The sequence below is a fragment of the Dendroctonus ponderosae genome, unplaced genomic scaffold, assembly GCF_020466585.1.
Source record: "Dendroctonus ponderosae isolate FM_Combo_2020 unplaced genomic scaffold, Dpon_F_20191213v2 Dpon_F_20191213_4, whole genome shotgun sequence".
NCBI lineage: Eukaryota > Metazoa > Arthropoda > Insecta > Coleoptera > Curculionidae > Dendroctonus > Dendroctonus ponderosae.
The window spans coordinates 14,826,868-14,849,191 of record NW_026018611.1 but is presented as its reverse complement, the minus strand read 5'-3'; the positions used below and the strand labels follow the sequence as shown (position 1 = coordinate 14,849,191).

Genomic DNA, 22,324 nt, shown 5'->3' with positions numbered 1-22,324 from the left:
CGATCCAGTCTGCTGTGGCACGCGCACATGCCCGTACGCACGATTCGCGCAGCCGAAAATGGCATACTGGTCAGCCATGTTGCCGAACTGCCACCAAAGTAGAATATCACAAAGAAAACAAGAAAGTAATTCATTCAAGGTTCGAAACTTAACAGAAAACTTAACGTCCATGCAGGAAATAGTAGACGACACTGATAAGCTCATACATATAATTGAGCGCTTAATTTAGCTGGGGCCCAGCAGATTGCAGCCAGCGGTTTGAAATATTAAATTAATTATGTATGCATGCAAAGAAAATAAAATAATCGGTTATTTTCTCAATAAAGTATTTTCAGCTTCGGTTTTTCTATGGATGTCTATTAACGCGTGTGAGATCTCAATCGGTTAATTGGAATTATGATGAGAATCGGAAAAGGAGTGAAAATATATCATCTGGGTATTACTAATTATTATCTATGTTATATTAAAAAGTTATGTATATTAATTGATTTATGTACATGAAAAGGTTAAGGAAGTGGTAATATAGTACTGGCAACTACGCGAAAAATGTCGACTGGCACGCAGGCGCAAAGAGCGAAGCTAGTATGGCGACCGTTGTTTGTTTTGAAATTAGTAAATTTCAAAGGGCGAAAAGTCCTGGAAAACGGCATTAGGCCGAAAAATGTATTCTGTTTCCAATACGTTTCCATGTCGTTGCTAATTAACCAAATTTTATTCCGCCAGCGAAATCATTCGTGCAATTGGCGATTTATCCAATGCCGTGTTTTGTTTATGTTTCTGGCAAGATGGCAGATCAAGTTTTTTTCGTTGAGGATTCAGACTTTAGCAGCTGATTAATACAGTGTATTATGAAAGTGTACAATTTAGGGCAGAGAAACTGTAAAAGTGCCCAGTAAAACTGTATGCGTGTGCTTAATTTGTGACCGTACTAAATACATCTGGCATGATGGTGAAATATAAATTCAAGCATGTTACTAAAGACGCTTTTCCCTCAATAGCAAATATGAAACTAAATTGAACGTAAAAGCAAGTGGCTTGCGTCTAGATGAAGACAATTTCGACATTTTGATATTAAAGCGATAAAAAAAATTAATTAATGTGTGTATTATTGGGTAAACACAGCAGACAACATAACCAACATTAAATCATATGAGCATCCAATCTGTCAATCTGACCAATCAAATTCCAACCATTGGCATTCCAGCAATTGGGAACTTGAACATATATTTTTATCTCTTTAATATATTTGCCTATCTATAGAAATCGCCCATACTAAATATCAGCCCTCAAATTGCAATATTTAATTTGCAGTAAACAGTTAGTTGTGACCGCGGGCTATTTATTTGAAACGACACTAAACGCGCGGGAATGGTCGTGACGTCATAGCGCTAGTTCGATCGATCGAAAGGCAATACGTCTGGGTGTTTGACTGTTCAGAATTCATGCTGTGCTTTATTAATAATGAAATAATGCTGTATGGTGCCACTGTGTCCTAGTGCAACTTTTAAAACGCTAGATAAGCTTAGTTAGTTAGTAAGTTATTCGTCCACCACGAGATAAAAGCCGGTGCTAAAATGGTTAAAGGCATGCAGAAGAGCTCACAAGGATGTTTCTGCGAAGACTACTGCCCATGCATGTGAAGATCATTTCAAGTATAAAAAACGGATTTGATTTTGCCTATTGTAAAGCAGATAGATATTTTAAATTGTATTTTGTTTGCTTGTCGGCTGCATTATAGTAATAGTAAATAATCCCCATAAAAATAGTTATTTGCTATATTAGACGCTAAAAAGAAAAAATAAGTGTCGTTTTAAATAATAAAATCTCGTTTTATGGTCGTGTATTTACGTTAAATACCTACTATTTTTGTCATGCAATTCGAATATTAACACATGTTTTTATGTAACTGCTGGAAGAAGATCGAAGAGATAACTATGTTAAATTCAAGTTAATGGGAGGTCTGAAAAAATTCTTAGTAACTAAGGATATATTTAATAATTAACGCTTTATTATGCCAAATCACTTTTAATGATATACTTTAATTTTTACTAGCATGAAAACAATACTTTCTTATTTTTTGTTGAATCACTTACATTTTGATCAATATTCAATTGACTTATATAAGTAAAACTATTGACTATTTTGTCTATAACGCGAACTTCAGCAAGAGTAAAACTGTCGGTATATATAAGATGCCACCATAAACATATCCACTAGTGGTAAAATGTCAGATTGTCCTTTTACAAAACCTGCGTCAGTCATTTTGAAAAATTTTCTTTTTCTCCTAATACACTATAGAAACGTTGTAACGATAATGTCAAACCTGAAAAAAATGTTGCTCCGCATTGCAGTCACAACTGGTTCCAGCCAATGACGGCGCGATACAAAAATCATTTGAATTATACAGTTTTTAATTGCTTATATTAATTACATAGAAATAAAAAATTAGTTTTTTGGTAAACTGTGGTTTTTAATAGTATTAAGTTATGTTTGCGAGTAATATTTTTCAAATTTAATTTTTGTGCAAGTTCCCAATTGCGAACTGCTCAATATAAATCATGAAAACACGAACAACATCAACGGCGACGATATGGCAACTTCACGAACTGCAGAGTTTATAAATCCAGCTTTATGATTCTCGCATAACGCTCTAACCACTAAGCTACGAACCACACAGATTCCTATTAGCCTTCGGGCGGTAAATCTTTCCTGACCCCAGTACGGAATCACACTTATGAGTGTGTACCAATCAATTTACTAATTGCTGTACCAAGACCAGTTCGGCCCCTTTTTATCTAAACATCTGTAGGTCGTTTTTCCCAACTTCAAAAACTATTGGTCCTGTTAGCCACTAAAAATTTACCTTTGATTGAACATTTTCGGACGCTAAAATATCTTCAATTGTATGTTTAATAATCATATGATGGTAAACTGCGGTTAGGGCAGAAAGACCGATTGGGTCGATAGCCTTTTTCTGTAGGAAATAAAAATTATTTATATACAGGGTAGTTTTGTATCTTGAAAAGCTTAAATATTTCGGAAACGAGCGATTCGAGGAAAAAATGTTTCAAATAAGAAGTTAATATCTGGGAGGGAGAAGTTTATTCGTGTCAAAAAAACAACGCCTACTTCGAACTTGTAGGCTAGGCAGGGGTCAACTTGAGAATTTCAAATGGTAACCACAACATTTTATTGAAGATTCGAATAGTACGTCAGAAACTGGGGATAATTTATCTAAAACATTTTCTTCGATTTTGACAGGTGGCGCTGTAATCCATCAATTATCAATTTTTTTTCTTAAGATCTGCTACACTCTCTGTTATTTAATTGAAACGCTAAAAATTTTAGTGTGACCAATAGCATCTATTAATGTCAGAGGAATATTCAGCCCGAACATTTTTTGATGATGAAAATCAAATACGTACCTCCAAATCAACAAAACATCTATTTGTTTATTGAAAGTACATCGGCCGGCTTCTCCGTATACAAAAATAATTTCAATTTTTTCTTGTACAGTTAATGCGCCTATATCAAAAATTATAGTATCTTATTAAAATCAAATTCAAATAGTGGTTCTAAGTCAGAACGAAATTAATAAATGTCAAAGTCAACAATTTAAAATTTCTACGCTTGTATCAGCGTTCCTACATTGAGTTCAAAGAAATTTTAGATGACTTTGACAGCTTCATTCAAAATACATTTTGAAATGTCACGTATTGGCAATACGAATTTTCAAACTATCAATGCTATCCTTTTAATAAACAAATAAATGCTTTGTTGATTTGTATATGTTGTTTGTATGTATACGGGTGTTTTCTCGATTACCAGGGGGCGTTTGACTGTGTTGATCTCGGGAAACTTATCAGCATCCTTCAGAACATGAACTTAGATGGCAGAGACATCCGCATTATAAAAAATCTGTATTAGAACCAAGTCTCTGCAAATGTGAGGACATGACTACCGAGTACGTCCCCATACAGCGAGGTGAGGCAAGAATGTGTCCTTTCCCTATTGCTCTTTGACACATGAAAACCCGGGGGAAAAAGCCATGCATGCCCATTCCGTTTACTTTTGAGAAAAAATATTTTTAGTTGAACCAGCTTCAATGAAAAACAAAAAAAGTCCAACATAAATAGAAAATGTGTAAAGAAAATGATATTTCACAATAGTTCATAAAAAACAAAGAAATAACGGAAAATTAATATTTTAGGTTTTTCATTTGAAAAACTTAAATATTTTCATATTTCATTCAATTATTCAACTAATACTCATCATCGCCGCTGTCATCATTATTAGCTTGAAATTCCGTCTCAAGAAAGTATTCATAGAACTATTGCGATTTCGGACTACCAAGGAACATGTGGACGCATAAAAACAATAGTTATTGGTGTCTACTTCATTCATGGTTCAATACTACTGCTTCAAAGTTTTCTTCTTTTGCTGCGACTCTTCTCTAGTCCTTTGCTAAAAGAATACAATTTTTGGTCTTTCGTAAAATGAAGTTCTGTCTCGGTCATTTTATTTTTGGACATTTTAGTTTTTTTTGGTTTTTTAAGATCTTGAATCAGTTCTCAATCAGTGTTTTGTCTTCTCTTTCAGATATCTTTTTCAATTTCCTTTTGAAATATGGATAATATTCGACATGAATGTGTGACATGAATATAGGATTTTATGTATTTAATAGCCTTCTCGACCGAAGCATATATAGATTTTTTTTACTACTAACACGGATAATTGCCTAAATTGATTTAATTAGATTTTGAATTTCCCATTAATTATCTAAATGTCGCAATTTTTGATACCCTGACTAAACTGCAAAGTTTTAAAACTGCCGCAATATAATTTATCGGTCTCCAGATAAAAGTTTTATGAAAAACGTCTGGAAAAAGCGAAAAGTTAGTGAATCCTAAAGTTACAGTGATTTAGAAGTGGAAATGGATGGCAACTAAAAATAATGAAAAGCGTAAACATCTTTCATTATTGATCAATATATTATTATACTCTTATTGACCTAGGGAGAGAAATATGAATTATCACTAGAGAAATGGAGTAAATAATGGTGACCTCAGGTTAGTAGAAAAAAAAGTTTTCCCCAGTAAGGTAAATCTTTCGTTAGTTAAACAGGGTGATTCAAAATTGGCGTCATTCCTTTTAAGGGGTGATAGAGGCTCCCTTGGGGAATACGAGAAAAATATTGAAATTTTTTTTTCGAAAATTTCTAGAAGATATCAACAGTTGAAGATCGAATTTCAACTTTGTTATTAAGCATTATTTTGAAATTGTTCCATGTTCAATTGGTAGCATATTGGAATACTTAAGCATTCAAAAAGAAAAATTACGATCTTTGCTTCAAATTACGAACATTTCTAATATCAAAAAAGTTTTCTTCTACAATTTTTTGATGAAAAGGCACAGCGGCACTGATGTTTTTTGTCATTAACAGATAGTTACAGGTGGATAGCCCTTGTCAATCATAACAATAATTTGTCAAACTGTGACTTACTTTGAATTTCCTTTCACGAATTTGCGGATATGCGATTAGTTCAGGGGAAATGCTCCAGTAACATGGCAGAAGCTGAAAGAACTCACGCCAACAAAGGGCGAGGAGAGTGGTTCCAGGCACAGAGATACAAGTATTGGACATAACCGAATCAGGGCCTTCCTGGGGCACTTAGAACACAATAACTGACACTTTCCGAAGCACTAAATAAATACCGAGGAGGGCTACGTTCCTACCACGTTTGTACGATACACACAGTACAAGGAGCACACACATGTACAAATGGAGCAGGAGTTAATTAACTGAAAAGTAGATTACACAGGCGCTAGCTTGTTTGGAGTTAACCATTCAAATGTTTGGTGTTGTATAGATTATTAAATTACAAATTTTGTAAACACCAAACCCCGCAGAATTCGAGGTTATCAGAACAGGTTGACATTGCGTAAACAAATCTTGTTGAATTTACGGTTTTCCTTGTCTATCTTATTGTCAGTCTGTATGATCCATGGTTACCGGAGTTTTAAATAGTTACGAAGCAACAAGTATTTGCGCAATGTTAATTAGGCAGATTACCTTGAAAAACATTGCCGCCGTATTTCTGATATAGTTTTTTGCAAATTTCTCAGTTTTTAATAACAATTATATTTCTTTTACTATTTTTTCTGTACTCCTATAACAGTGCCAGACAACACCTCCAGAGGAATGACGCCAATTTTGAATCACCCTGTATATTGGGCACATGCAAGGTAGTTTGGCTTGGAGATTTCATATTCCGAATTATATCGTTTTGCTCTACTAGATGGCCTGATTAGTTCAAATTTTGACAAAAACTGGACATGTATTGTTCCCCCCCCCCCNCCCCGGGTCTTCATATACCCTGAGCAAATTTTCGCCAAATCATTGGACAAAGCACGGGAATGAATTGTTGTCAACGGAGAAGTAATAAATAACTTACGTTAGGCGGCCCATACGGTTCTGCTGGCAGGAAGTGCTGATTTGCAGCTACTGCTGAATAGGGTTGTGGCTAAAAGCGAAGGAAGAGGGCTGAAGTTAAATGTCAGCAAGACCCAAACTATGGTTATTAGCAAAAGTGGTGAGCTTCTAGCAAACCTGAGTACAGGCAACCAACAGATTCCGCAGGTCTCCAGCTTCTGCTGGGGTGCTTGTTGAGCAGTGAATGGGATAACACGTAGGAAATAAGGTCCCATAGCAGGCTTGAGCAGCATTTAGCAACATGAACAAGAAAGTTTTTACATATTGGGACTTACTATACGGGACATACTCGAAATTCCATTAAAGTAAGTCCTTTTCAACAAGAAATGCGACTCAAATTAAGTAGCACGTAATTCCTTATAGAAAAAATGAATAGTTATTCGAGTGGCTCCATCTATCATTTTTACATAAAATTTCAAATAAATCAAAAACGTTTAGATTAGTTATAGAATATTATACACGAAATATATTTAGATACCCTGTATAGGGTGTGTCATTTAAAATAAGCAAGTTGATACCTACTTCCGGTATAATCGGAAGTGTGGTCACCTTGAAAATATTATAGATCGCTTGCCCTCAATGCTTCGACACACCGTCCAATTTTCAAATTTCTCCTAGTTACAGTTTGCCAGATATCGATCGCAGCGTTTTCCAGTGGTGCACCCTGTATACTCCGTTAAATAAGTCCAGCAGTATATCCAAGGTGTCGTCGTTCATTTATTTGAATGTTTTGACTGGGATTTGATCTGTCTTTGATCAATACTCTGTTGATCTCTGTYAAACGTTGTTTTGCTTCTGAATCTCTTAGATTAGTACTATCGATTTAGGTATTTTCKAAACTTCTTTTTATTTGTTTCATGCTAAAGCTGCATCCTCACCGAGTCTATCTTTAAAATCTGCACTTTTGGAAAAGTTATCTACCTTTATTCCTTTATTCCTGTATATGTATGTTTTGCCCAACTATTCAATCAAATACAGATGTTTAARAGCGAATTGAAAGAGCAAAAAAGCTCAACAGCACCGAACACCCTGTAGACCCTGGTACAATTAAATACAATAAGCCAATACATAGCAGAACGCGGACAGAACGGCTAGCAAAGGAAACAATATAATCACACGAGAGCCGGACGAAACAAATGATATGAATGATAAACGTATTGAAGGGAACAACACATCAAAAACTAATAAAATAGAAAAGCTTACAAAACAAACCAAACAGCTACTGAAAAAATGGAGAGAGCTTATTAAAAACGTTGATAAAGCAAAGTATAGGCTTGAACGTCTTAAAAAAAACGCACATAAAAAAGAAAATAATCAAGTTGAGAGACGAACAGGGTAACATAACAATAGATCGAAGAAGAAGAAGAAGAATAGAGAAGGGGACATTGTGTCACCCGAACTGTTTACACTCGTGCTAGAAGATGTTTTCAAAGACCTACACTGGGAAGACAGGAGTAAATATATCGGGGGAAAAACTCAGTAACCTAAGATTTGCTGATGACATTGTCATTTTTGCCCCAAAACAGTGAAGAATACAACACGTGCTTATAGAATTACAACAAGAAGCAAGAAAGATTGGCCTAAAAATGAACAGTTCTAAATCCAAATTCATGACAAATCAACGGACAAACATAGAGAGTATAAATGTGTTAGGACAAGTAGAGAAAGCGAACTCTTATGTCTACCTGGGGCAAGAAATAACATTGGGAAAAACAAATCAGGGACTTGAAATTGATCATACATTACATCTAGGATGGGCGGTCTACGGGAAGATGCGATACATCTTCAACTCCAACTTACCCCTCAAACTAAAAACGAAGGTTTACATAGAATGCATTCTCCCAGTAACAACCTACGGATGTGAAACTTGGGCTCTAACAAAGAAAAACATAAATAAATTAAAGATRCACCAAAGAGCAATAGAACGAAAAATGCTAGGAATAACACTTAAAGATTATAAAACCAATGAGTGRATAGATAGTGGTAGAAATAGAAGCAAGGTCGAAGATATAGCGAGGCGAATAGGCGATCTTTAATGGAACTGGGCCGAACATACAATCCCGAAATACAATCAACTGGAGCGGAAAAACAACAAAATGGATATCTTGGGAGGAAAAGAAACACGGGCAGACCACAACAAAGATGGTATGATGACATCAAAAGAACAGCCGGACTTAACTGGTACCAAGTAGCACAGAACAGGGAAAACTGGAAAAATATTAGAGAGGCCTATATCCAAAGGATAGAGAACGGCTAGAAGAAGAAGATAGATGTTTAATTAGTGATTTTTTCAAGTTTAGACTGCATGTGCCGGCTTTGGATGAAGTATATCAAGACCAAGAATATCAATGTCAATGTCAATAATGGCACTTGTCAAAGTTTTTCTTAATGCTGTATAGGTTCTGCTTATTTCTGACTTTTAGTGGAATTATCAGAATTAATCTGAAATAAAATATGAGAATTTTGAAAATTGAGATGATAGTTTGCTTCATACAAACTGGGGGGAACGGTATCCAGAGAGTAGACAACCATTCAGGGACGCAAGATTGCAATATGGTCTGAAAAATTGTGGAGAATTTGAGATGAAAATACTAAAAAGATTTAAATCAAATAGGGATAAAAAGTTAGAAGAACTAACATTAATAGGAAGTGTTGAAAATAATGGCCAAAATATGAACGCCTAATTTAATTGTATCAATAGATCTGCCAAGAACTGCCGTTAGACGAACTTTGTAAAAATATAATTTCAAACCGTTTAGGAGAAAAGTTCATATCAGGACCTGGAGATTTAGAACCCCAAATGAACGTTTGCCGCTGGTTCCAGGAAAACTGAAACTAAGTGCGCGATTTTTTGTAGGATTGTAATTGGTTAGGCGAAGCATATGTAAGTAGTGCTGGTATTTTCAACCGTTACCGTTAACCGCTGTAGGCAGGTGTTTTCAGAGATAGATTTATCGGTCCAAAGTATTTAGATATTTTTAGCCAACCAGTAGAACCTGTTGTTGATGAGCTGCCGTTTACTAAAATGTGAGAACATGTTTTTCCAGCAAGATGTGGCACCACATAACGCTGCAATAGTCAAGCATTTTTGTCGGTAATTTTTTCTGTTTTCTTCCGTATCTTTCTTATTTCATTCTCTGGCCGGCAAGGTCAACGGATTTAACACTTATGGACTTTTACCTTTGTGGCAGATTGGAAAACCTCATTTTAAAATTCCCTGCAAAATGTAGACCATAGTCCATCTAGACCACCAGTTATAAATGTCAGTTCAACTGTATCAGTTAAACTGTCTTTTACTGCTAATTTGACGGTTATCATCTAATCTTAAAAAAACTTTAAATCTCCATATTTCATAGAATGCTTAAGTAAAACGTAGAATGTGATATATGTTTGTATAGGTACTTTCATGAGCAAGTTCAATATGGCAAAATATAAAGTGTCCCATTTAAAAATATTAAGTTTTTTTAATAACCAGGAAAAGATTTGCTTATCGTAAATGAAATTTACATTATCGGATACTACGTGAAAAAGTGCTTTGACAATGTTTCCGAAGAAAGTTAAAGAAATTTACAGGAAAAGACTTAGAGAGCCTTTCTGAAAGTGCAGATTTCTGAAAAAGACTAGCCAGAAAGAGAGAACCCAGAAACCTAGATATATGAAGAAACTGTTAGATACATTGACATACGGTTTTCGGTATTAATTTTGTCATAAAAATCGAGGTTCAGACACCGACATCAGTTTTTGCCTATCTGGTATGAAGAAGTGGCAGTTTCCATTTAAAAGTGTCGAATTTAGCCCGCCCTGTACACAACGAAAGGCAATCAATCAGATCTAGAAACGTTGTAGCCAAATTATGAAACAATAAACATCCGAACTATTTAGACAGGTTTCTTCTATTCGGCAAGTTTCAATGAATATAAAATATATCAAATATGCTGCCTAACATTCCGAAAGCAGCTTGGGTGTCATAAATAGCCAACAAAAACTCACCTGCTGGGTCTCTTGAGTTTCTTCAGTTTCACTAGAACTATCGGAGCTATTTCTTCGCACCCCTGTCCTTGTTCTGATGTCGAGCGTAAAATGATCATTTACGCTGGAATTTTGGCCTCCATCCGAAACAGCATCGAAAAAATCGTTTTCGTCTTCCTCTTCGGCTTCACTTCCACTTACTAAAGATAGTTACATTGATTAGATATTAGATTCAATTTGATTTTCAATATAAAGTTTAAAAGCACTAAAATTTTGCTGATTGTCACATTAAAAATCAAAATTTTAATGTACTTGTCAACATTGTACAGGATGATTCAAAATTGGTGCAATTTCTTTTTAAGTGTGCTCTAGGGTTAAACAGTGAGTAAAAAGTAGCAAAAAAACCTCACTGAAAGCAGTAATATTTGCGAAAAAATAATCATAAATTTGGCAAAGTTTTTGATCCGTAATTGCAAATCACTTTTCTCATTTACAACGTGTGGCTCCGAAGATATATCGAGAAACTTTTTTTTTGATTCGTCGGTGCACACTCATCTTTAAAGGCTATCGCGCAAGCGGAGGCTGGGCCGCGTACGATCTTATGGCAGTCCGAGAAAATATTTGATCGTGTACAATCGGACGAAGATTTTCGGTGCTACTACTTATGCCGTATCAAGTAGCTATTTTGTGAAGCGCGAATTTGTTTTTCAGATTAAGCCGGTGTCGAAAAGCGGTTGTGCACATCTGAATCATGTGAGCCACGTAAATACATATATTTTTGCAATTTGTTTCTTTGTTATCTTTTACTTGGGAAGCAAGTGACAATAAACCGAGTGAGAGATCTGTTCCGAGAACTAGTATTCACCACTTTAAGGTGATACTACTCTGTCAATAACCTGTCCAATATGCAGTTACAGCTTCGCGATTCCCATTGCGAACATGAATCTCTGAAATTATCCTCAATCCGCAAATCCAGTGAATTGCTGGCGGATCTCCGTCACATTACATGTTTAGTGCGGATCTTCAAACACAACCGTCGAGAGCGCCTACCTTTCACAGTTGGAGCCAAATTCGAAAATGATACGTCTTACGCTTCTAATCCTACATCTCCAGCTTCAGCAGCATCAGGTAGGGATGGTCGGTATTTAACGTAACCGCTAAAATAACAGTGTTCCAAACGTGTAACCTGAAACCGTAGTTACAGCTAGCCGATTTAACCGTTTTTTTTGGAACCGTCTCATAAAACGGAAACAGTTGTGCGCACTTCGCACTAGCTGCAGCCGTTTGCCGACTTAAAGGTTCATTTTTTGGAACCGTCTCATAAAACCGTAACAGCGGTGCGTGCCAGCAGAGAACCGATGCGACAACGTCGATCGATCTGTCCAGGTGCAGCCGTTTGCCGCCTTAAACCGTTCTTTTTCTAACCGTTTCATAAAACAGAAACAGCAGTGCCCACTTCGCACCAGCTGCAGTCGTTTGCCGATTTAAAGGTTCTTTTTTTGGAACCGTCTCATAAACCTGTAAAGTGGTTCGCGTCAGCACAGAACCGATGCGGCATCATCGAGCGCTCTATCCAGTTGCAGCAGTTTCAGTAACCATTTGTCAACGGAAAATATGTTGTATGGTAGTTGCCCGTTGCCATGATGATTTTGTATCACTTTTCGTTTATAAGAATTACTGTTCAGTTCTCCAGGAACCAGCTAAAATTTGTTTAGTTGCTGCAATTATATAATTCATCAATTTTAGTCTATAAGATTTAGTTTTCTGACATTCTGTAATAAATCTTTAAAAAAKGGATTTCTMTAAAGAAACTTAGYTCGGGAGACCAGCAAACTAAGAGACTAAGACATWAATTCCATCACAGTTGAAATGTAAAATAACAAACGTTTTAAGCAGAATGTGCACCTGYATTTAAGCAAGCTGGCCATTTTTAAATATAAATTCAGTCAGAGATTATATGAAAGTTATTTGAATAGTAATAAACGTTGTAAGTACGACACATTTTTTTACCTACCTATTACCAAGGTGAAACTGAAACGTTGGACCCCGTTACCATTTAAATAACCGTTTATCATACCTCTAGCCTCAGGAGATAATGAGCCACTACAGACAAGTCCGAGAGGCACACCCAACTTTTAGTGATCTACCGCACGAAGAGCCACAAATCTGCCGATATTTTCTTCAGGCAATCAAACTGCCAGTATTTTGTTTCCAAAAAGTTTGTTTTTCGTTTCGATTTAGTTTTCTTCGATTCAATTCGCAATGGTTTGCGTTAAGATTAGTCGTTTTCGGTTGGTTTAGGATTTTTCTTCTTTAATTACTTTTCGAAACGTTCGCGTTTTATTGTGGAGACTATTTCGGATTAAACATTAACTGTTATTTGCTGCCCTCCTTCTCAGTTAAACTTGATCTTTAGTTCACAAGTACTCGCTATCGCTTTCAGCAAATTGCGTTTTCACTATCTTTCACTGCAAATAGGTATATATTTTTTGATTTTTGTTGAAGATCCAGACTTTAGCAGCTTGTTAATACAACGTATTATGAATACTTGAACAATTTATTTTATGTCTATTTTTTTATTTACTGTTTATTTTAAAATTGTGCCATCATATTCCATTACCCCTATTATGTTGTTAATCCTCCTGGTTGATTTTTATTAACAATCGAATAATAGTAATTTCTTTTTGGACCGTTTGAATCAGCAAGTGTCGTTTCTCTTCGACACCCTGAACTATTGAGCAATAGTATTGCAAAATCTAGTTTTAGAATCGCGCGCATAATCAATACAAATCGAATAGTTTGCGTACTCGTGAGCCAATTATTTCGTACACAATACCAGTTGGAAATGTGCAAATAACTTACTTAAAAACTTAACGTATAAATAATATGACTTACCAGCTCTATGGGCATGCGCATTAGCTGCTCGTTCTAACTTGGAGTGTTGCTCCGCAAGAGTTTCCACCATTTCCTGAAGCCTCTGTCTTTGTTCTCGTTCATGCTGAAGCATCTTAACCAGTTTATGACCATGAGTGTGAGCTGTTTTGAGGTAGTCGGCACATGACTGCAATTATGAATACACATCTTAAATGAGTCTATGAACTGATTTAAAAGTATCAAAGTCTCTATAAGTTCATTCATCGTGAAATGTCAAAATTGACTGATTCTCGTTCTTTACTATCTTTTTTATCATCTATCTCGGATTAGCAATTGCAAGCCATTCTCAGGGGTTGCAATGTTATCTGGCATCAATTGCATGTCTTTGACTAACCCCGAACCAGTGTCTCTAAAGTCTTTTACAAGAAAATCTGTTCGCAGAATATTTTTTTCAGTCGTTTGGCTGATAAAATCTTAAATTCCATTTTTCTGCTTCGTTTTTAGCATTTTATAAAACCAGTGAGTTAAAAGTCTTAAGTGCTCAGGAGGCCAGTTACCCCATTAATCAAATGCTTGAGGGGCTAAGGATTCTTAAGAATTGTTACCTTTAAAATTGCGTGGAAACGTTTCCATTTTCTCCTGAATGACTATCGATGGTCAAGACCAGGTTTATCGTTGCACTTCACGCGGAAGAGGTTTGAAAATGTTTTATCGACTGATATCCCAGTAATAATGTGTGGTACCAGTAGAAGTTTTTAGCTATGTCATAAGCAAGCCAGCAACTCAATATGGACATATACATGGGTAAAACGAAAACCATGACCTATGAGATGCAAGCTGGTAATAGATAATAAACCCATTTGAACAAGTGATGCAGTTTAGATAGCTGAGAAGATAGCAACAAGACCAAGAGGATGCTGCGAGTCGCCGAAATATCAGTACTGAGGACAATAGCAGGGAAAACAAGAAAATATCGTGCAAGAACCATAGACATTAAAGCATAAAGCGACGTACAGGATGTGGTAAGATGGGGAACGTAGAGGAGAAAAGAATGGTACAACCACGTGAAGAGGATGACCGACGATAGACTACCACGCATTGTACTAGAGGGAGAACCAGCAGGGACCCGTCCACCTGGAAGACCACCAAAGAGATGGAGAGACAGCTGGCGTCCACATCTCAGGAAACAATACCGAGGCAAGCACGGAATCAACAGATCTCCAACAAGTAGTAGAAACAGAAGAAGAGAAGCAAACAATTGCCTCGCAAATGACAAACCCAAGGAGTACGAATGAAACACCTCGTGAGAAACGGTTATAGTCACCATCTATTTTATTCATATGAATCTATACGTGGATCAAATAGATATGGGACCACACCCACGGTCAAAACCACGTTACTCGTTCCATTTTTTGCGGAATGTTTGAAAACAATTTATTGCTTAAAAAGCTTTCTGATATTGTGTGATTTTAGTAAGTGTGTGCACATCTCCATTTTCTTTTTCACAATTTTACAATATTGTGTCCATTTAATGCGTCGAGATCCGATTAGATAAGTTGTTTCCGAAGTTTGCTATTGATGCAGTTCCACGCAATACAGGATAATAAATAGTATATTTCATATCAGTATACTTACATTTATCATGGCATTGCTAGAAATCCTAAATAAAGTCGCTCTTTCGCAGACTTCTTTGACTTTGTTGTTTAGAACATCAGGATCTGAAGTAGACTCTATTTCACTTAAGGGTTTGGCTAGATTTTTCCAATGCTTTCCTAGTAATTCGCCACAAATCTATAATAAAGAACACTTTGTATGCTTTTTACAAAAAACTAACCTATTAATTACAAAAAACACACGAGTACATCTTGAAATATTTTTTTAATGCTTTCTCCTAAAAAACTAAGCCTCAGTGTGAGGAGGTACCAGGAGGAACACGTCCATTAGGTCGGCCCCGCCTCAGATGGAGAGATAATATTGTAAAAGACCTAAAAGCCATGAATATCGAAGATGGCCCCCGATCGGATGCTTGATATAGAAGGATGGAGACGTGTGGTTGAGTCGGCAAAAACGCACCCAGGGTTGTGAAGCCACAGATGTTGGTAGATAGTCAGCCCTGTGCTGTATCATAAATGCTATTTTTAACGGCCACACGTTATGGCGACTTAACAGTTCAGGATAACATTTTCGATAACGCAGCAACACAACCGAGGTGTGCTCTATCTCCCAGTTAACGTATGCGTTTCCAACTCAGTTATGCATCAAACGTTAAAAAGGAAAACAATATTGGATGCATAAAGTGAGATACCCTTATACCAATAGTCTATTAGTTAGAGAGAGAGTTAACATCAAACCATCGAAGCTTCTAAAACATATGCACCACATGTGCACGTTTTGACCATTTGGCTCACCTACTACCATACTTGTCTTTGTTTATAATTTGCATTCACTTTCAATTTCGTTCGTTACTGTTCTTGACCCATCTTCTCAAACGCTTTCAATGGAGCATGCACAGAAGCGGCAAAAAAACAACCCGCAATCAAGTTGGAAATTCAGTAGAGTTTGTGGAGGAAAATAAAGTTTATTTTCAAGACCATTTACAAATTGTTCTAATAAAGCTAACCTTATAAGACCACCAAAAGACATATTTTTCTTTTAAATTAAAAACAAATTATAGCTAAAAGACAAAACTACGCTCTGATTAAACACAATTGTTTTATTTATTCCCCGAAGTTAACTTCGAGGGACGCACGTTAAGTTCGGTACCAGCATGTGATTTGATGCTGTTATTCTGAAGCGGTATTTCTTAATATAACGTTCGTCGATAGCGTGCGCCTGTTATAATATAAAGGTTTTACTGATACAACACACCAGTTGGAGCAACATAACGTGTTTGACGGATAACATGCCCGTTAAAGTTAACGTGAGCGATACAGCACAAGGCTGATTGAGTATCGGCCTCCAACAACATATTCTCACGGGAATGTAAACTCGCAATAAACTTTCTTATTAAGGCAATAAGATCCACGTCTATGTTTAGGTTCGGCCATAAGTCTGCATATACATCAATAAATGTACTTAATAGATGCACTGGATTCAGTATTACAGTGGTTGTGTTTCATTTAAAACAAAGTAGTTTTAAAACATAGAAGTTTTAAAATAATCAATAAAATTGTAACAAAAATACAAACATTTATTAACGTGCAAAGCATTATTTTAAATATTTTCAAGCATTAAAAATATATCACGCTTACGTCAAAACACGTCAATTTATGTAGTAACTGTTGATTCAAAAATTAGCGAAAATAGATATAGGCTTTTAGAAATTATTTGGAAAAAACGATGTTACTTTGAGAACTTTGGGGGCCTGTAGTGGGAAAATGAAGCAGCATTGTGGTTGGTCATTTGTGGGAATTTGTGGTCATTTCAGGGACATCCTGTAGATGTAAAGTAGTTTATAACTTCAATTTTTTTGTAACATTTACAAGGAACAGTATTCAATCAGATACAAAACAATTAGGCAACAATGAGACTATAAACCAATTTAAGAAATAGTTTTTTACAAATATTTAATTAATTGATTAATATTAACACAGTCATTTTGTAACAACGTTTCTGAACTCCCTAAACACAACTCTATGACATCTTCGGAGAAATTATACCATTCTCGAAACTAGCTGCATATCATATCTGAATAGACAACCTACCATGTAAAGTTCAGTTTATAGCATATATAATGTTTAAAGCTACAATCCATGTTGAATATCAGTTATTATTTATATTAATTTATAATTACATAAAATTATATCAATCCAAAATAATAAAATAAATAATTAATATCAAAGAACCACAGATAAGAAAAGTCCATGATGGAAACTGATTAGTTACGGTTGTCCAAAAAGTAGCCGTTTAAGTAGCTTGTTTATACCCAAAAAGGTAATATTCTACATTAGATCGCAATTAATTGAGACTGCCAGTGACATAATCGCCTCATAATTGTTCTTTAAGAGACTCGACTTACACATCCAACATTCAAAGAATTAATCTTGCAGCAGTTGACCCCTTACTGCATATAGGGTCATATTTTTCACATTCGAATCTAATTTATTAGCACGTAAAATGAGTTTTACCCATTATTTCAAACTGTCCCAAATATGCCACACTCGCTTCTCGGCGACGGGCCAGAGTTGAGCCCACCATTTTTGTTTCACTCACTCATATCGCGTCATCAGATACTGAAGATCGAGTCGGCACCTGTTTTGCCAAAAGTTGAATCTAAATCATCGAGTTCAATTTGTAATTATTTGTGTGAATAAATTTGTGCATAGAGAATGCTTATTTATTGTAGTTAGTGTCAAAAATCAAGCTCTGGAATGTGAAACTATGCAAAAGTTAACTGTGTGTACTTATGCCATATTTGGATCAAGTTGAGGTAAAGAAAAGTGGAAACTCTAAATAATATGTAATATTTTAGATGAATCTTAAAATATTGTATGGGCCAAACAAAGTATTTTTGTTCCAAATGACCAAAGTGAGAACGAGTATTTATATTCGGACGATAAAAATGTTCACTAGTAAATAATAGTAAAGGAAAGGGAAAGAAAAAAGAACGATCCAAATTGTTGTGGGAGGATCTCGAGGATAGAAGTGAATTCAAAGTTACGAGTGAATCGATACCAAACTGTATAAAAGATCTGGAGGCACGTATACAACACTTTAGCTTTCGTAACTATGACTAATTCTTAAATCTATAATTATTATTATATTACTGAAAGTTCAAATTTGTGAGCAAACAAAACCCGAAAAACTATCAAATATTTCTGAAGAAGAAATTAACATATTTATGGAAATATGTGACGGTAATGTAAAATTGGCGTCATTCCTTTTAAGGGGTAATGGGGGCTCACCCGGCGAGTACGAGAAAAATATTGAAAACATTTTTTTCGATAATTTCTAGAATATATTAACAGTTGAAAATCGAATTTCAACTTTGTTATTAAGCATTACTTTGAAATTGTTCAATGTTTAATTGGTAGCATTCAAAAAGAAAAATTACGATCTTGGCTTCGAATTACGAAAATTTTTATATTAAAAAAGTTCTCTTCTACATTTTTGTTATGAAAAGTCAAAGCGGCAATGATGTTTACTGTCATTATCAGATAGTTACAGGTTGACTTGCCTTTGTCAATAATAACAATAATTTGTCAAATTGTGACTTCCTTTGAAGCTCCTTTCACGAATTTGCTGATATGCGATTAGTTTAGGGGAAATGCCACAGTAACATAGCAGAAGCTGTAAGAACTCACTGAGACACTGGAGATTGACTCCAGGAAGATAGTGGACGACAATAGATTTGACAGAGGAACAAGTATTCGCCATAATTGCAGCAGAGCCTTTCAGAGGTACTCAAAGCACAACAACTGACACTTTCCCAGGCACCAAATAAATACCGAGGAAGGGCTACATTCCTACCACGTATGTAAGATACACACAGCACAAAGACATATTAAACTCCCGAATACGGGAAGCTGCTCAATAAGAGTGGATAATAAGGTGATAAGATGAAGCCACTAACTTGTTTGGAGTAGAGACTCAAATGTATGTTTATTTGTCAACCTCAATTCGAGGTTATTAGGACAATAATTGACATTTTGAAAAAGTACGTTTCACGTTCAACGAATCTTATTGAATTCACCGTTTATTTTGTTACGTCGATTGTTACGTAAAAGCGCGGAATATTACGTTGATGTGATTAAGTGCGCAGGTTGTTAGCTAAACGCAAAATTTCCAGTTGTGGATTAAGGTATTTTAGTTAGTAAGGGAAAATAATGTGCATTTTTTGTTAAACTATGTATTAATGTATTTTCAAATGTAAACTATTTAATTACGTAAAATTAATACATCTTACTTCCCAATGTTGACTATTTGTAAATAACCAACAGATGAGAAAGTAATCATTTAAATTAGTGAATCAGTAGCGGTCATCCCCAAGCAACGTGTAAGATAGACAAAGTCAAAGTTCAATTGGACGGTCTGACCACTCACAGATTGTATATAGTCTACTCTGCTCTAATGAGGCATAATTATTATAATGAAGTTGCGTAATTTGCCTTTTGAGTATGATTCCAGCTAGCTGCATACAAATCATACAAGTTTTTTCGGCATTAATGATATAGGGTGATTATACTTCAGCGACATCTCCCTGGAGGTTCATCTGGATATATTTAGAGTACAGAACAAATAGTAAAAAAATCACAAAACCGGACATAACAATGTAATTAATTTGAACCATCAAACGATTTTTCCTCATTTACAATACGTAGATACCCGCTGATTAAAGCTTAAATCAAGAAATGAAGCAGGTGAAACTAACAATAAAAAAACAGAAACATGTTACTGATGGTACCAGCTGAGAAAAAAAGAATGATTCAAATGATAGTTTTTCAATTCGGGATCCAAATCAATGAGATAACTACATACATTTTGTACACATTTATCCGGAATTCTTTACATTACTTACTGTACGTAACATGTCACTTCATAACAGATTTTCTCAGTTTCAATATCAATAGCTGGGTCTGATGGTATAGATTTCGGAAAATTTTTGGACAAAAATGTGCAAAGTTGATAGAATTGCAGGTGTGTAAGTAATTCTTGTTCAACTATTACATGATACCAGATTTTTTCCAAATGTGGGCGATCAGGTAAAACCTGCGAGAAATCTTCAAAAATTTCCATCGCTATATAATTTCTTGTGTGTAAACGGTCTGAAGTGTTGCTAATAGTTTTAAATGCTTCATTCAGTATGACGTCACCAATTAGCACGTCAGATGACCTTCGGATACTTTAACGGTCCCAGCAGAATCAATTTGCATGAAATAAACAATATACCGCGATTTCGGTCCGTCCGTTAGGTAGAATAATCGACCAATTTAGAGTTTTCCATCGGAAAGTCACCTTGATGCATTCTACGCATTGTTGTACATTATAGTTTCGAAGAACACAATCGAAAAGCTAACCACAAATACGCTATATAACGCCTAAATGTTTGTCAACAACAAAATTGCCGTTGTTCTTTTCCATAAAAAAAATTATAGAATCCCAGATTGTCTTAATAGAAATTCTGAGTATGTTCAAGCGAGTTTTGCGAAGTTTATTAGTAATGTTTAACAGTACTGCTAGTCCGTCAAATGACCATTGAGTTAAAAAAGTAGACATTTAATATTCAAAAAATATATTGAACTATTGTTTATACTCTCCAGATAAGTGCCAGCAACCTTTTAAAAAAAAATGCGACAATTTTGAATCACCATGTATTTCAATTAGTTTCAGATCTAGCAATAACCCTATATATTTTTCTAAACAATCTTACCTGTAGTTCTTTTAATGAGTTCTCCAATTTTCTTACTACATCAGGTTCTTCTGATATTCCGGACTCTTCGGCTTCAACGTCATCTTCTTCCGATTCCATATTTCTTCTACAAAGAAATGGCATGTTAAATACGTGTCTTAATCAACTTTATGATGTAATCTATGTAGCTATGAACCAATTTTACTATTACTAAAAAAAATGTGTTTTGGGCTTTTTAGGCTATATTTTAAATAAATGAATAGAAATGTTTATTTCGGAAGTCTTCTGCAGCATTTAATGTTATAAATGGGATCTTTACAAAGTATGAATTTCATATAACCCCAAAAACAGAAGTCCATTGGGTTAAAATCAGGGCTTCGCACAAGCCCAATACCGTCGGGGTATATTCATTGTATCATTGAATGAATTCATTGTTTCGTTTGGCTCTATCCGATTTCACGAAGGACACTCTGACAACACAGCATGCTAAAACGCTGAAAATCAGATATTGTGTAAAGACTTCTTTAGGGTATTTTTCTTCGCAATAAGTCCAAATCAGGTCCCAAACACGATTTTGAAAGCATTGAGCTGTACAACACTGCAAACCATATCCTCATGTAACTTTCCACTTTTGAACTATTGCGTTTTAAATCTTTTTGAAGAAAATCTAAGTACAATTGACTAGTAAAATTTTGACAAAACTGATGTGGAAGTATCAGATAATTATTTATGGATTCGCACCAAACATTAATATTGAATTCATGCTGGAAATGACGATGATAAACGTCATGTGAAATTTCAGTGTCCCAATGGTATTTTTTAAGATAAATACCTCAACGCGTAAACAGCACAGTATTTTAAAATCCAAGATTACGTATTTCCGCATGAATAAATCAAACTGTAGTCTAGAATGACGATCGAGTTCTAATAAATTTTGAGTTGGGAAAAATCAAAAGAATAAAACTCTTTTGTGAAGATTTTGACTACGCTTGCCTTACTCTTTCACTCATGTAATGAGTGTACGCATTGCAATACACGTATTTATCACATTGATTTAGAAGTCACCATTATTTAATCCATTTCTTTACTGATAAGTTATATTTCTCTTCCTAGGTCAATAATAATTATTATTATTATATAATAAATTCGTCCGTCGTCGTACGAACTGACAGATCTCCAACCAATAGAAACAATTTTGAAACTCGATCGAATACCAAGTAAGCCCAAGAAAGTTTTTTCGTCAAGTAGTCGAAATGCGCAATCCGTTTCAGATTAGCACTGATATTTAAACTCAAGAATTTTACCTATTCCAAGGATTGAACATCGTTGTTATGAAGTAGCAAAGGTCCACGTCTCTTTTATAAGATAAGGTCACGGTTTTAACTACGTTAAAACATAGAAAATTACAATCACCCAAGCATTGATCGTGATAAGATCATAGGAAATTTCGGAGTCGAGAGGCAAAGAATACCAATACTCCATATTATGCTAGTGTAGTCGCAAAGAACGTAATTTTATCATTAATATTTAGGTAGGTGATAACTAGAGGGCGGAAAATATGCAAAGTGCATATCTATGCATTTTTTGCATATTTTATCCAATTTCATGAAAAATTGCATATATCTAAAAAATCTGTATAT

General features: G+C 35.3%; 1 protein-coding gene across 1 annotated transcript in view; it reads right to left on the bottom strand.

Annotated features, from left to right (window-relative positions):
• LOC109535542 (oxysterol-binding protein 1) overlaps positions 1 to 22,324 on the bottom strand; it is a gene marked incomplete in the record, with an annotated part of 33,565 nt that overhangs the window by 9,146 nt on the left and 2,095 nt on the right. The window contains 5 exon segments of the mRNA XM_048665771.1: positions 6,434 to 6,524; positions 10,484 to 10,662; positions 13,358 to 13,523; positions 14,972 to 15,127; positions 20,706 to 20,811. Of these exon segments, the coding sequence (XP_048521728.1) occupies positions 6,434 to 6,524; positions 10,484 to 10,662; positions 13,358 to 13,523; positions 14,972 to 15,127; positions 20,706 to 20,811 (698 nt within the window).